At 41.0% G+C, this 17,210-nt stretch overlaps 1 protein-coding gene across 1 annotated transcript in view; it reads right to left on the reverse strand.

Annotated features, from left to right (window-relative positions):
• LOC123375050 (BRCA2-interacting transcriptional repressor EMSY-like) overlaps window positions 1-16,918 on the reverse strand; it is a 53,942-nt gene extending 37,024 nt beyond the window's left edge. Inside the window, 6 exon segments of the mRNA XM_045025629.1 lie at window positions 2,260-2,412; window positions 3,973-4,148; window positions 6,606-6,680; window positions 7,231-7,330; window positions 14,265-14,373; window positions 16,873-16,918. Of these exon segments, the coding sequence (XP_044881564.1) occupies window positions 2,260-2,412; window positions 3,973-4,148; window positions 6,606-6,680; window positions 7,231-7,330; window positions 14,265-14,334 (574 nt within the window). The 5' untranslated portion in view covers window positions 14,335-14,373; window positions 16,873-16,918.
• Window positions 16,919-17,210: the final 292 nt, after the last annotated feature.

Consider the following 17,210-nt stretch of genomic DNA (forward strand, 5'->3'; position numbering starts at 1 on the left):
ACGGATTCCGTGACTTCCACGACCTTCGTGACCAAATCGTAGGCTGAGTCATTATTATGTGATGGTATTTTTTTTTAAGGTTTAGATTTCAGTTGTTTGAGCTAAGAGAACATCCATTTTTCTAGATCTTACATCTGAAACAATGTACCTTTCTATAGTAGGTAGGACAGACTGATTTAAATCCAACTGATTTATAACTACAAGTAGGAAATCTTGATTTAAATAATCAATTTTAATCTCCATTTGCATTTGTACTTTTTAATTATTTTTCTAAAGAAAGGTTTATTCTCACTGGTTGATATAAGCATTAAAACATGTTGATTTCCCACCAAATAAAAACCTTTAGACTAAATTTGGTATTTTTTTTTCCTAACCAGGAGGATATACTATATCTGTACATGTATTTTAGTATTCATATAGCTTAACATACATTTATTCAAATTCTTCTTCTTTTTTTTTTTTTAAATGTTAGAAAATGGTGAATTGATGCCATTCTTATGTATTAGGTGGTAATTTGTACCTGGCATTTGTGTCAAGCTGCACTTGAATGGAATTTGGGATTAAATTAAAACTGTACAAAAGCAGCATTTTTAAATTGTTTCTTCGTTAAATAAAATTACCTTAAAATGTGCTGGATACATAAGAAAACAAGTTTACCAAAACATGTTTTGCATTTTAAACAGCTTGTTTCTGGTCACTGTGGGCCAAATATTGCAAAGATGTTTACATGCCTTTCTAAGGTGATTTCAGTAAGAGTTAACTGCCTAACCTGCTTAGGCATTTTTGAATATCCCGGCAGACACTTACCTGCATCTTCAGGTGCCTAAATACCTTTGAAAATCTGACCTGATATCCTTCAAGTATTTAGAATTATTCTCATCATCTCCCACTTGGCTTTTATTCTTAGACAAACTTTCCTCCTTTTTCAACTCCCAATCATTTTCTCAATATTGACTGAACTAGTCAAAATGAAGAAAAGATTCTCTCTGCACCTGCTAATTACTTTTGGTTTCAGTTTAGTTACAGCAAAAGCTTTTCTGGAAAATGTAAATCGCATTCACTCCATTATAAAAGACTGAAAATAATAACAGATAATGACTTAATTACATTACATTACATTGTGACATTTATAAAGCTTGAGTTGACCCCAAAAGTTGTTTCCTCTCTGATTCTGTATGTAATTAAAAGCAAAATAAAAATTTGAGGAGGGCTCATTGATGCAGCATATTTTTTTATTTAAATTATTTCAGTAGATTATAGCTCATTTACACCTTAACACAGGTTATCAATTTCAAATTTAATTTTAGATAGGTTTATTTTTAAACAAAAATATATATACACATTTAAATAAAAAATCTGATTTAAATTAAAAAAATCTGATTTCTGATTATTTTATAGTCATCAATTTTTATGCACCCTGATAGCAGGAATAGTCAAATGATGTAGTTGGTTTCTAAGCCAGTACTTCCCAACACACAGCAAAACTGTGGTAGTATGCAAGCCAGAGCACTGTGCAAGTAAATGATAATAGAATCCCTAGGTGAGGTTAGTTGTGTAGTTTGTTTAGAAGTTCAGCTACTGCTCAGAAAAAAACAGCAGGAAAACTATATTATTTTAAATTTATATTCTTCTGGTAATATCCACAAAGGCCAAATCCTTAGCTGATTTACATCAGGTAAGGCTTTGGCCCTTTACCTTGACATGCCATATCACTTGCTGCTTTAGGGCACATGAGTGCTTGTAGGAAAATGATATTCCTAGAAATTCTCCTGCTCATCTGAGAAGGGAAAAAGGGTTTCTCCTCCTTCCCACAAATGATAAATGATTGCACTGTAGGCCAGGTGCATACTTTGGGGAAGAGGTGGAAGGGAAACCTTCCTCTGAAGCATTAGGTATGACCACATCAGAGGCAAAATTCCGAACTAGATGGACAAATGATCCACTATTGCATGGAAATTCCTAGGTTTTATTTTTCATACTTTGCACTTCTGTTAACCCAGACATCAAAATATCTCAGAGTATTTTTCAATCAATGAATTGAGCCTCAACATACCCTTATCAGGAAAGGAAGTATTAGTCCCACTTTAACATCTTTGTGCCTTAGTGTATTTATCAGTAAAGTGACTTGTCCAAAGTCACACAGTAAACTTGAGGCAGAGCTGGGTTTAGAACCCAGATTAGCTGGCTCAGAGTCCTGTGCTTTAATCACAAGACCATCCCCTTCCTGTTTTGTTAATCAAAGTTACTGGTATCACTTACTTTTGACGTAAACAGTACTTCCACTTGGCAAGACGACTACATTGGAGGCTGGACTGGCAGGTCTGGGGGACTTCACTGTTGCTACACTGCCACTTGGAACAGGGGTAGATGTTGGGGTTGAAGTGGTACTTGTGTAGGAATAGCAAACCACCACTGAAGAGGAGAGAAGACACCTTCCACATAACTAAAGTAAAGAATTCCATTATCCTAGCACTATTTTGACAGCTTTGAAGATAAATTAAAGCTTAAGGCTTATTGGGTCATTATCCACATCCTTGCCTCTGCTGTCCTGCTACTGTGGAGTGCTGGCCGCTCTGACTCAAGAACGACCATAGAATTAGCGGCTTTCAAAGCAGATTTTAAAATGTTTTTTATTTGAGAAGACCTTAAAGACACCATTGATATTATTTTCTTCTCTACTGATTGTGTGTTTTACATCATAGTTTATCTTGTATGTGTTTAGTATTTTAATTAACTTTGTTTTAATGTGCTTAGGACTCTTGTGTAGATCAGTGATATAAATATAAAATTGTTACTGCATTGTGCTCACTGGCATGTCAGTCCTAGAATCAATCTGAAAACCCTCTTTAAATTAAGACAGATTAATGTCTTTTAAAATGGTTTTCCTTGTTTAATTGCTGTAACACTGATGTTTACAAGTAGTAGTAAGAGAAAGCAGGTGGTATACTGTTTCCCAAATCTGTCAGAAAAAAACTAATTCGAGAAGTGTTAGGTTTTCTGTAACTGTGTAAATATACTGTAACTAAACCCCTAAAACAAAATAAAATAAAACTTTGCAGCTTAGATGGCATAGGGGGTATGGGGAGGATGGGGGAGGCATCTTTTGACTTGTTAATTTAGTACGTTTGATGTGGAGGGACAAAATAAGAATGGATATCCACATCATTTTTGCAAAGTCACTTTTCTGAATATCACTATACCTTAAAGGGACCTGTAACAACTTCTTTATTTCTTTCATTTTTAGTAATTTAACTTTGCACCATTTATAACAACTGCCACGCTTTACATCTTCAAAACATTTAGAACGTATGCGGTTTACATTTTTGCCGCTTTCTTGGCATAGACAGTAAACCAGTCAAGTTCCTTTGTGCTTTTAGTCAATTTCATATTCCGGTTCCTAATGCACTAGCACAAGGGTTCTCAAACTTCACTGCACCACGACCCCCTTCTGACAACAAAAATTACTACCCGACCCCAGGAGGGGGGACTGAAGTCTGAGTCTGCCTGAGCCCGCTGCCCTGGATGGGGGAGCCAAAGCCAAAACCCAAGGGCTTCAGCCTCTGGCAGGGGGACTGTAACCTGAGCTGTGCCGCCCTTGGGCTTCAGCCCTAGGTGGCGGGGCTCAAGCTTCAGCCCCGGATCCCAGCAAGTCTAAGCTAGCCCGGCGACCCCATTAAAATAGGGTCACAACCCACTTTGGGGTTCCGATCCAGTTTGAGAACCGCTGCACTAGCACAATACTACATTTAGGTTGCAAAAATTCCAAAAGGGACTGCAAATCCAATCAGATTTCATGAAAACATTTCTATTAATATTATATGAAAATTAAAGAACAGGGTTTTTGTTTGTTTGTTTGTTTAAAATATAACCTACACACTTTGGATCTAAGCTAGCTGACAGTGTCCCTTTAAAATGTGCAATTATTCTTCTCACAGCGTCACTACTTGCAGTAAGATACTGGGATTCCCTCACCTTCTTTGTTCCCAGTTTCTGCAGGAACTGGAAGAGATGAATTGTGCTGAATAGCTGCATTGGCAACAGCATTAGCTGTTACAGTAAAGGCTGTTTGTGGAACCAGCCGTGGCATCAGCGGTACCAGTCGACGACCTTCTATAGACCATTCTGAAGAGCTGTTCGGTCCAGACATACTAAACAGAAATGCCTATTATGTGAAAGTGTTCTCTTATCCAGCATATTTACTGACTAAATATGCTTTTCCAATAGAGAAAAGCTACTAGATAACAGGATTTTTCTTCTAGTGACAACCTAGAATATGTACAGTAAATCATAACTAAAAAGGCAGTCTTGCAAATTAGTGCATATTATACTCCTCGAACTAACTAAAAAATCAGAAGCACAATGTTCATGAAACAGCCATCAAACTAAGTGTGCTGTAGAAATAATCGTTTATAAGGCAGATCTCATTCTACTTAATTAAAAGTATTCTAAGCCCAATAACAATAGCCCAAACAAGACTGCAACATGTCAAATGACTCAGCCCGTGCATTTCACTTAACAGAGGCCAACTACCTGGTCTTAACTTCCAATTAGCCTCAATGTTTGAAGACAAAATAGAATACTTAAGAATCATGTTATCCCCTTTTTCTGCTGGGCAGAAATGCTTCTGTTTTGTATGACCATTTCACTGAATCAATGAAGCCAGAACTGTAGACTATAATTTTCAATTAGAGTTTCATTTGATTTATTACCACATACTGAAGAACTACTTTTAACTCTGGCTAACAGTACTAAGTAACTAGTAAAAAGAGCAGCACTAATTAGTCCATCTATTTCTCAGTTAGACCCAGATTTGTTTCAGCATCTTCCATAAATTTTCTTACAGTACTTACTGATTAGCATCAGTTGAGGTAAAATTTTAAATGTTTTTGTTGAAAATAACTGCAAACATGAGTTTATATTAAGAGTGCTAACTCCAATATATCTAACGGTAACACTGCACTTTCCTAGCATCATTAAGAATTAATCCGCATCAGCCAAATGGGCTCTCCGCTACATTATTTCTCAGCGAGAAAGACAGAAAAGAGATTTTTAAAAAGATATGGCATTCCATAAACTAGCACCTCCTTTGGGTTTCCTACTATGTGTCCTAGATTTTAATCCCCTTGAGGCAGAAACTGCATGAGTTTTGCAAATGGCTGACATCATCATCATTTAACAGGAAATTCAATTTAAGAAGTCAATCCTGATTGTTTCAATACATACGCTATTCCTTATTCACTTTTTTTTTTAAAGAAAAAAAATCTAAACTGCTATGCTATGTAGTTGTCTAATAGAACAGACTATTTCCAAGCCTTTAAACCTGAAACTTTTGAATGACAGTTTACAAAAGAATATGCCACTTTTGGTGAGTCATAAATATTGCTAACTGATATGATAGGCTCCTTATACATGATTATTTTATTGTTTTTTCCCCTATAATTTCAGAGTTGTAAGATTCACATTTAAAATCTATAGCTGTTCTATTATGTTCACTTATGAAAATAAAGAGAAATTCTTATACTCTAGCTGAACATTAAATAATTTAAGGCATTTCTTTCCCCCTTAAAATAAAATAAAAATCTCTCAAGCCATTTATTTCATTCTGAAAACTACTTTTATATACTAAGAGTACTAAGTATCTCACTTAAAGATAAGTGAGCACCAGTTTTCTCTCCCAATCATGCGGTCTTTGGGGAAAAAACTGTAGGGAGCCTGCTAGAGACTGAAACTGACACAACAGCTGCAGAAAGCAGTTCAACCATGTCCTGCTGAACTGGGGGATAAATATGGCCCAGCCAGGCCACACTTCCCTCCAGAACTGAGACCCACCCCTGAGAACTCCCCACTCCTCAAGGAACTAGGACCCACAGGGAATCCCCTTCTCCATAGCAATTGTGGGCTTTGGGAAAGAAAACGCAGCGAGGGGCCAGCCAAAACTGAAGCTGCCACAACAGCTGCATATGGCAGTTTAAGCAGGGACCAATGGACAGTGATGACAGACTTTCTGAAATTTTCACTCCAAACATTTTCCTCAGTGCTGACTGCCTGTTTGCTCCACCCTCTCTGACCCGATCCCTCAAGGTCACCAAAGATCCTTTATCCTTCCATTTAGCTAATACCCTCCTAATGTAACCCCATCAAAAGGATTTAAACAAAACTAAAATCATGGCACAAACATGACGTCTGCAGCCATCACATTGTTCACCCTCCATATACATTATATCAGTTTCCCAACCTTCTGTTTGGTCTTATCTATTTAGACTGTAAGCTCTTCAAGGCAGGAACTCTCTCTTATACTATGTTTATATACAACACAATGGGGCCCGATTTTCAGCTGGCTCCTAAGCACTACCTTAACGAACAAAACACTGACTTGTTAACTGCAGATTTAAACAACTTCCACACATTTTCCTATAGTACATACGACAGATCTGCAACAGTTGAGGGTATAGTTATATGTACTACTTCAATAGTCAGCTGTGTTATCCCTTCAAGGTTGCTAGTGGTTTAAAATTTAGTATTTGGTTTAAAAGATAAAGGACTGCCCAATGGCAAGACTATTTGCTGCCTTATGGAAGTAATGTGCAGTACGATTAATAGCTTACTTATGCGCAATAGTTGTTAGCCGTTCATCATTTACGGCTCTCCGAACTTCAGCACGATGGCGCTCAGTTGAAATGCTGTCAAAAAAGAAAGCAGCCAATATATTTTAGATATGGAAAGACAAATATATTTATCTGATCCCGTTAGCGAAAATGAAAATGTTAGAAACAGCTCCACTCTGGTGGATGGAGGGGTCAGCATTTACATTTTAGAGATTGCCACTTGCTTATCTCTCCTGTGGCAGTGGAAATAAAGTATTTTATTATTCAGAAGGTAAAAGAAATAATTCTCTGGCCTAGAGAATAGAAAGGATTTCCCCACAGTTACTAGAGATTACATTAGCGGTTACATGGCAGGATTTCCAATTCTGGGTTGCAATCTTACAAGGATGGAAGTAAGGAAAAAAATTTCATTTGCAAGATAAGCAAATGTGACCAGGAATCTTTGAAAGAAAAATAAATATGGAATTCCCACTGTATTGTTTCTGGAGTCTCTTTTCTGATTATGAATTCATTTTAAGAACAGAAGATGCCTCTGGTAGGAAGTGTATGCAATGCTTTTAAAAGAAAACAGGCCATAAACCAATTATAAACTCACCACATTTACCATAAGTAGAGTGAGGTTTACCTAAGCACTTTGGAGAGTTCTCCAAGAAGGTCTTTCTTATCCTTGGTAAGGTCCCCCTGTGCACGCAAGGCACTAATAACTCCAGCATATGCCTCCAGTTCTAAGGAAATATAGAAATATGATTAGCTCTTAACCATTAACAGCAAAAAGGGAATAATAAAATCATGGGTTTAAAGACAATAGATTTTCTATTAATGTATTAACATCTTATTAAAAAAAGGAGTACATAAGAACAGCCGTACTGGGTCAGACCAAAGGTCCATCCAGCCCAGTATCCTGTCTACTGACAGTGGCCAATGCCAGGTGCCCCAGAGGGAGTGAACCTAACAGGTAATGATCAAGTGATCTCTCTCCTGCCATCCACCTCCATCCTCTGACAAACGGAGGCTAGGGACACCATTCCTTACTCATCCTGGCTAACAGCCATTAATGGACTTAACCTCCATGAATTTATCCAGTTCTCTTTTAAATTCTGTTATAGTCCTAGCCTTCACAATCTCCTCAGGCAAGGAGTTCCACAAGTTCACTGTGCGCTGTGTGAAAAAGAACTTCCTTTTATTTGTTTTAAAGCTGCTGCCCATTAATTTCATTTGGTGGCCCCTAGTTCTTGTATTATGGGACTAAGTAAATAACTTTTCCTTATCTACATTCTTCACATCACTCATGATTTTATATACCTCTATCATATCCCCCTTTAGTCTCCTCTTTTCAAAGCTGAAAAGTCCTAGCCTCTTTAATCTCTCCTCATATGGGACCCAGTCCAAACTCCTAATCATTTTAGTTGCCTTTCTCTGAACCTTTTCTAGTGCCAGTATATCTTTTTTGAGATGAGGAGACCACATCTGTACACAGTATTCAAGATGTGGGCATACCATTGATTTATATAGGGGCAATAATATATTCGCCATCTTATTCTCTATCCCCTTTTTATTGATTCCTAACATCCTGTTTGCTTTTTTGACTGCCTCTGCACACTGCGTGGACATCTTCAAAGAACTATCCACGATGACTCCAAGAACTTTTTCCTGATTCATTGTACTAAATTAGCCCCCATCATATTGTATGTATAGTTGGGGTTATTTTTTCCAATGTGCATTACTTTATATTTATCCACATTAAATTTCATTTGCCATTTTGTTGCCCGATCACTTAGTTTTGTGAGATCTTTTTGAAGTTCCTCACAGTCTGCTTTGGTCTTAACTATCTTGAGCAGTTTAGTATCATCTGCAAACTTTGCCACCTCACTTTTTACCCTTTTCTCCAGATCATTTATGAAATAAGTTGAATAGGATTGGTCCTAGGACTGACCCTTAGGGAACACCACTAGTTACCCTTCTGCATTCTGAGAATTTACCTTTTATTCCTACCTTTTGTTCCTGTCTTTTAACCAGTTTTCAATCCATGAAAGGACCTTCCCTCTTATCCCATGACAACTTAATTAAGAGCCTTCGGTGAGGGACCTTGTCAGAGGCTTTCTGGAAATCTAAGTATACTATGTCCACTGAATCCCCCTTGTCCACGTTTGTTGATCACACTTCAAAGAACTCTAATAGGTTAGTAAGACACTATTTTCCTTTACAGAAACCATGTTGACTGTTGCCTAACAATTTATGTTTTTCTTTGTGTCTGACAATTTTATTCTTTACTATTTTTTTTACTATAATTTGCCCGGTACTGACATTAGACTTACCGGTCGGTAATTGCCGGCATCACCTCTAGAGCCTTTTTAAATATTGATGTTACATTAGCTATCTTCCAGTCATTGGGTACAGAAGCCGATTTAAAGGACAGGTTACAAACCATAGTTAATAGTTCTGCAACTTCACATCTGAGTTCTTTCAGAACTCTTGGGTGAATGCCGTCTGGTCTCGGTGACTTGTTAATGCTAAGTTTATCAATTAATTCCAAAACCTCCTCTAGTGACACTTCAATCTGTGACAGTTCCTCAGATTTATCACCTACAAAAGTTGGCTCAGGTTTGGGAATCTCCCTAACATCCTCAGCCGTGAAGACTGAAGCAAAGAATCCATTTAGTTTCTCCGCAATGACTTTATTGTCTTTAAGCACTCCTTAAAGGGGGGAGGGATAGCTCAGTGGTTTGAGCATTGGCCTGTTAAACCAAGGGTTGTGAGTTCAATCCTTGAGGAGGCCACTTAGGGATCTGGGGCAAAAATTGGTCCTGCTAGTGAAGGCAGGGGGCTGGACTCGATGACCTTTCAAGGTCCCTTCCAGTTCTAGGAGATTGATATATCTCCAATTATACTATATATAAATACTACTATACTTTTGTATCTCGATCATCCAGGGGCCCCACTCTACGAGAGACTGATGATTCACAGCCATTTCAGCAAGTTACTCTGCCATATACAGTTGTTATATGTAGCATATTTTGTTGTGATTTCACAGCAGTTTCTCTAGAAAGCAGTTTAAAAGACTATGACTAGGTGCCACAAAGACCAACTCTGCAAGCACACACGCGCTCCCACGGACACCAGTAGGAGTGCCACACGCAGAGGGACTTGAAAGATCAGGCCCTACTTTTGTAAAGTACTATGTAATTTTCCAGGAGTAAATGAAATATTTATAAGATCTTTAACAAAACTCCATAGGAAAGATGGAATTTAGTTGGGATTGTTTTCAAATGTGCATTACTTTGCATTTATCAATACTGAATTTCATCTGCCATTTTGTTGCCCAGTCACCTAGTTTTGGGAGATCCTTTTGTAGCTCTTTGCAATCTGGGACTTAACTATCTTGAATAGTTTTGTATCTGCAAATTTTGCCATCTCTCTGTTTACCCCTTTTCCCATATCATTCATGGATATGTTGAATAGGACTGGTCCCAGTACTGACCCCTGAGGGATACCACTATTTACCTCTCTCCATTCTGAAAACTGACTTTACTCATGAAAAAGTTACTTCTATCAAAAGAAAAACTAATCTTCCCTCTAACATTCCTTTTTAATGAGGGGAAGACAGCTTTTTAGACTGTCATATAAATTTTGTTGTCCATGTGTCTTGCTTAATTTCCATAACATATGTAACTATTTAAAGCAGAAAAGAATGCTATCACATTGAAGCAACGAGAAACACTCAGATCTCTAATGTGCAACCAATACATCAAAGACAATGAACTGACTGAACACTGAAAAATGATTAACATTATACTTTAGCTTACAGAAAATGCTGAAGAGCAAAACATGGACATACCACTCAGTCAAAATATATAATCCTAATATCATGGGGCACATCTTTCATATAAGTGGTGTTCCATCATTAAATTGAAAATATTATAGCTGAGAGCCTGTTGACATTCATATAACCCTGTTTTTACGCCATACATTGTTTTAATATGAACTGGTTTGGAACTTGCCATATAAATTGTCAGCCCAATTTATCAGTGAATGATTTACTGTTCTAGTTATTTGAACATTTCACACAAAAGTGTGACTGAAAGCCTTGTTTTAAATTAGCAATCTAAACCCTTTCCACACTACACATAGCTATACAGACCAACAAAATCAAATCCCAGTTAACATAAAAATAAGTATTAATAGGGACAGAAACAATAACAAAAAAGACTGACTAGAGCACAAATAGCAGTCAGATAATAGCTGCCAAAATAAGCAAGACTTGTTATTTGTATATTGTTTTCAAAAGCTGTCAGCGAGTGAGTCCAGTGGACTCAATTTACACAACCAGAGAACCATGCCCCAAACAATTCCTACACCCACCCCAGTTCTGACTAAACCTAGGGGAAAACAGAGAAGACCCACTTTAGTCAACCATAATCCCTAAACCAGGACATTGGGCAGACAATAACTGCTTAAGTATTTAAGGCTAGGATGATGAAGCCTTTTATATACCAGTCCAATTGTTGTCTTTAAAGTCAACATTTGCTAAGGTACCACAAGGTAATATAAGAGATACGACGATATTTTTCTGTGTTTAGACTATGAAGTTACTTTACCCGGTAATCACTAGATGTCTGAATTAAGGTTGGTTTTGTTTTATGGAGAGCTACTATAAATTTAAAGGTCTTATGTTTTAGCATCTTGGCAGACAGTGAAGATCACAGGACAGATGTAAAGCAGTGCACATTGGAAAACATAATCCCAACTATACATATAAAATGATGGGGTCTAACTTAGCTGTTACCACTCAAGAAAGATCTTGGAGTCACTGGGGATAGTTCTCTGAAAACATCCACTCAATGTACAGCAGCAGTCAAAAAAAAGCTAACAGAATGTTGGGAATCATTAAGAAAAGGCTAGATAAGAAGAAAGAAAATATATTGACTCTATATAAATCCACGGTACACCCACATCTTGTATATTGCGTACAGATGTGGTCACCCCATCTCAATAGTGATGTATTGCACTTGGAAAAGGTTCAGAAAAGGGCAACAAAAATGATTTGGGGTATGAAACTGCTGCCGTATGAGGAGAGATTAATAAGACTGGGACTTTTCATCTTAGAAAAGAGACAACTAAGGGGGGGATATGATAGAAGTCTATAAAATCATGACTGGTGTGGAGAAAGTAAATAAGGAAGTATTATTTACTCCTTCTCATAACACAAGAACTAGGGGTCACCAAATGAAATGAATAGGTAGCAGGTTTAAAACAAACAAAAGCAAGTATTTTTTCACACAACGCACAGTCAACCTATGGAATTCTTTGCTAGGGGATGTTGAGAAGGCCAAGACTATAACACAGTCCAAAAAAGAACTAGATACGTTTATGGAGGATAGGTCCATCAATGGCTATTAGACAGGATGGGCAGGGATGGTGTCCCTAGCCTCTGTTTGCCAGCAGCTGGAAATGGGTGATGGGATGGATCACTTGATGATTACCTGTTCTGTTCATTTCCTCTGGGGCACCTGGCATTGGCCACTTTCAGAAGACAGGATACTGGGTTAGATGGACCTTTGGTCTGACACAGTATGGCCATTGTTATGTAACCACCTTTCTCACTCCTATCCCTAAATAGTACAGACAAATTGTAACGTACAGTCTCTGTTCAGTCAAGGGAAATCCAGTTAAATGGCCAAAATAAGGTATAAAATTAGGTTTAACAAATGAAAACAAGCAAATTCAAACTTAAGGCTGCCACTTCATCCCATATTTCATGCTTCCTCAGCTATGTACTGCAAAGGACTCAGGGCAGTGCTAGATATCACATTAAGATATGATTTAAGTATTGACACATTTTTCTAAAATCTGCTATGGTGTTTAATTTACTATGGAGTATCTGAGCCTTGCAGAGTGTTCTAATGGACAGAGCACTGGACTGGAAGTCAGGAAACATGGGCTATATATGTTTTGCTCTACCACTGACCTGCTTTGTGACCTTGCTAAGGGCAAGTCACTTTACCTCTCTGTGCTTCCATTTCCCCTCCCTTGTCTATCTTGTCTATTTAGACAAAGTTCTTTCGGATAGTATACGCCTCTGTCTCTGTTTGTACACTTGCAATCTCAGTTAGGGCCTCTAGGTGCTATCACAGTACAAGTAATAAATTTTTAAATAAAAATAATGGTTCAGATTCTATACTCAATGTGCTGTCTCTTAAAAACAGAACCCCCTCCCCCAGATAACCGAGCAAGATGAGAGAAAATAGTTTCAACCCCTTTCTCTCAGCTACTAATAAAGTTTTATAGCATAATCTGGGGACCTCAAAGCACTTTACAAACATTAACCTTCATGCCTCTGATGCAAGGTATGTAGTACAGTACTTCATCTTTTTTAATAGATGGGTAAAATAAAGCCCAGAGAGGTTAAGTGATTTGCCCAAGGTCACATAGGAAGTCAGTAGAAAATCTCAAATATCTAATCTCAACTCCCTCTACTGTGTTCAACCACTAGACTATGTTGCCTAAATGAATGTCTGAAAAGAAAACTAAGATCTTTCTTCTTCCAATACTAAAATGCTATTAAAAGCTATTAAGTATAGTTGCCTTACTACAGGGGTAGGCAACCTATGGCATGCATGCCGAAGGAGGCACGTGAGCTGATTTTCAATGGCACTCACACCGCCCGGGTCCTGGTCACCGGTCCAGGGGGCTCTGCATTTTAATTTAATTTTAAATAGAGCTGCTTAAACATTTTGAAACCTTATTTACTTTACATACAACAATAGTTTAGTTATATATTATAGACTTATAGAAAGAGACCTTCTAAAAAGGTTAAAATGTATGACTGGCATGCGAAACCTTTAATTACAGTGAATGAATGAAGACTTGGCACACCACTTCTGAAAGGTTGCCGACCCCTGCCGTACCACAGATGCATGTTATTACGGATATAACACCCAGAACCCTTCTTACTGATAGCCCTTTTCATTTGGGCAAAGCATCCAGAATTCGATGCATGGCTACAGCAATTCAATAGGCTCCTAATGTTATGACCATTAAACTAATTGAGGAGATTGTTTTCACATCTCCCAGCCAATTCCTGTCCTCCTGTAATTGAAGATTGGAAATATTGTATTGTGGGACATTTTCTTTCATTGAGTATCTGCATTACAGTAGTTTTACTGATGTAAATCAAACCACTGTGACAACTAAACATTAGGGTAGCATTGCAAGATTCATTTTGACCTTCATATGTTTTCTCTGTATAAAACCAAAAAAGCAGGTAGGAAATTAATCAGATATGTGGAGATAGCAAACTGAGGAGTTACTCTCTTTTGACAGAAATGTCTCCTATTACACATTAATGTGCATGAAAACATCATAATTTGCAGTGTAGGTACCATCCAATTAAAATGGTTCTATGAAATTAGGTGCATAACCAGCTCTATTCATTGAATCCATAAAGAGCATCCAAGACTACCAAATACTACCAAAGCAAGTTCTGTGAAAAAACTGACACCTACTGATCATTTTCTGTATCTTATAAGTTGATTGCAAACATATGAAAGTGTTTAATGAAGACAGTGGGCTGGTGATTCTTTAAACAGAGATAGATACACAAAGTCCCAGCAGCCAGTGGGATAGAGGAAGCAGAGACCCACAAATTGCATCTCACTGTACCCAGTTTGCGAAGAATCCTCTTGCATTCATCCCTGCTGAGATCCAGAAGGGTTGGCCACACAACAGGCATTCTTTTTCTGTCTTTGTGCTCCCACAGAGCTCAACCTCCCTGAAAAAGAATACAAATACTCTAAGTACAAGTCCATACTCTACATCTCGCAATTTGATTAGTGCAACCTCTCCCTTCCTCCAGCCTGATCAGAACTTCACCAAGGTCATCTTCCTTTCCAGTCACGTATTCCCCTGCCTGAACCCCTGCAAAAGGCGTCATTTCACTATAACAGAATTCTGCAACTTCACACCAGCCATTGACTTCCTATAGCCATTTCCTCAGACTAGGTCTACACTTGAAAATTATACTGGAATAGCTACATCTGTCAGAGGTGTGAATAAACCACTGTAGCTATGCCAACATAACCTCCATGTAGACACAGCTATGTCAATGGAAGGGTGCTTCCACTGAGGGAGCTAATGTTCAGGGAAATGATGTTCCTACATTGACAGAAAAACCTCTGCTGTCAGTATAGGTTGTATCTACATTGTGGGGCTATGGCAGTATAGCTCTACCAGAGTAACTATGCTAGTATAGTCTCTTTAGTGTAGACACACCTGAAGGTCATCCTAGCCTCTCTCCCAAGAGCTGCCTATATCTTTCTCAGACCTTCTTTCATGCCATGCTCGCTCTTACATCTGGAACTATCTCTGAATTGATGTACAAGTCCCCTCCCTCTCCTTATGCACAGAGCATCTATTATAGGAAGTCTTCCAGCTAGTGACTATACAACCCATGGGGCTGTATTTGTCATTTGTCTGTTATGTTGCAGAGTGGCAAAAACATCATGAACATTTACTTGTCCAGGCACAATATAGGCACAGTATCTAACTTGTCCAACCACATCTTGACAATGATGAAAACCACACTCATTAGAATGATTTTGTCCACCCACTAAAAAAATTACTCGCCAGAGGCAAACAGGTTAATAAGACTTGTGCAAGACCGTGACAATACTTGTAGTGCACTTGGGCCGTTAGACTGAAGCGCCACAGAGCAGTGATTACGGTTCTGTGTTTAGCAACACGAACAAAAACAAAGCAGAGATCGCATCCCACACGTTGCACGAGATGATCTCGCAGAGCACACACAGGAAACTGTGACAGCCAGACCAGGATGCACCTACCCCCACTCCAAAATTCATTGTGCCTATTATCACTATCCTGTAATTGTTGGCTTTAGTGAAAACAAATGATCCCATAAACAAACAACAAGACATGATGGTCAAGAGGTGGGTGGGAGCTTAGTTACCCCCAGTACACCCGCCCTGCCAAGATGGAGGAAGTGAAATGCCGCCTCTGACCTCCATACACTGGGGGAAGGAATAGGAATAGCTCCTTCTACCCCCAGCTGACAGAGCTGCTGCCGCTTTCCTCAGCCCAAGGTGGGGACCGGCTGAGTGGGGGAGGGGTGGAGCACACAGCACCCTCAGGCAAGGGGTGGCGGGGGGAGATACACTATCGCCCCCCTTCTCTCAGCTGGGCTGGGGGCTCCGTGTGTGGGAGAGCTCAGCTCACTCCTCCCTCAGCCGAGAGACGGGTGCTGGGGAAGCACAGCTCCCTCCTCCCTCAGCCAGGGGGTGTTGTGTGGGGGAGGGGAGAGGGGGACACAGCTCCCTGAGCCAGGGGGTGTTGTGTGGGGGAGGGGAGAGGGGGGCACAGCTCCCTGAGCCAGGGGGTGAAGTGTGGGGGAGGGGAGAGGGGGGCAAAGCTCCCTTTGCCAGGGGGTGTTGTGTGGGGGAGGGGCGAGGGGGGCACAGCTCCCTGAGCCAGGGGGTGTTGTGTAGGGGATTGGAGAGGGGGGGCACAGCTCCCTGAGCCAGGGGGTGTTGTGTAGGGGATTGGAGAGGGGGGGCACAGCTCCCTGAGCCAGGGGGTGTTGTGTGGGGGATTGGAGAGGGGGGGCACAGCTCCCTGAGCCAGGGGGTGTTGTGTGGGGGAGGGGAGAGGGGGGCACAGCTCCAACAGCCGGGGGTGTTGTGTGGGGAAGGGGAGAGGGGAGCACAGCTCCATCAGCCAGGGGGTGTTGTGTGGGGGAGGGGAGAGGGGGGCACAGCTCCCTGCTGCCTGAGCCAGGGGGTGTTGTGTGGGGGACGGGAGAGGGGGGCACAGATCCCTCAGCCAGGGGTTGTTGTGTGGGGGACGCGAGGGGGGGCACAGATCCCTCAGCAGGGGGTGTTGTGTGGGGGAGGGGAGTGGGGGGCACAGCTCCCTCAGCCAGGGAGTGTTGTGGGGGGGGGCACAGCTCCCTCAGCCAAGGGGTATTGTGGGGGGGGGGCACAGCTCCCTGAGCCAGGGGGTGTTGTGTGGGGGAAGGGAGAGGGGGGGCACAGCTCCCCCCTCCCCCAGGCAGGGGGCCGGACGGAAGCCTCTCGCTCAGCCCGGGAAAGGGCAGGCTCATCCCGGTGAGAGGACGCTCCGCTCTCCGCCTGCCGGGCGGGGGGAAGCCGGAGCCGCTCACTCCTGCGTCTTTCACTGACGTGGACACGGCACCAAACAAGCCCGCGGAGGGGGGGAGTCGCCCTCCCGCCCAAGCTCCCGGGCGGAGGGAACCCACCTGCCCGGCCGTTCCGGGAACATCTAAAGACTCCTCAGCGGCAGAGCCCGCGTAGCTTCGGGTTTGTTTAGTGGCGGCGGCAGGCAGCTCCGTCCAGCCAAGATGGCGGCAAAACAGCAGCCCGCATGCGCGGCCGCGCGGGGCAGTGTGGGAATTGTAGTTTCCCCTCATCGGCGCCCTGTCCACGGCCCGCTTCGGACGTCACGACGTACATCCGGCCGTGGCGCGAGACAAGGGGCGGGTCAGGCAATCAAACCAACGCTTCCAAGATGGTGGCCGAGGGCGGCGCGCGGGGCCCGCCTGGGAGGTGTAGTCCCTTTGTGTTTGACAACGGGGCG

The sequence above is a fragment of the Mauremys mutica genome, chromosome 1 (genome assembly GCF_020497125.1).
Source record: "Mauremys mutica isolate MM-2020 ecotype Southern chromosome 1, ASM2049712v1, whole genome shotgun sequence".
Lineage (NCBI taxonomy): Eukaryota > Metazoa > Chordata > Testudines > Geoemydidae > Mauremys > Mauremys mutica.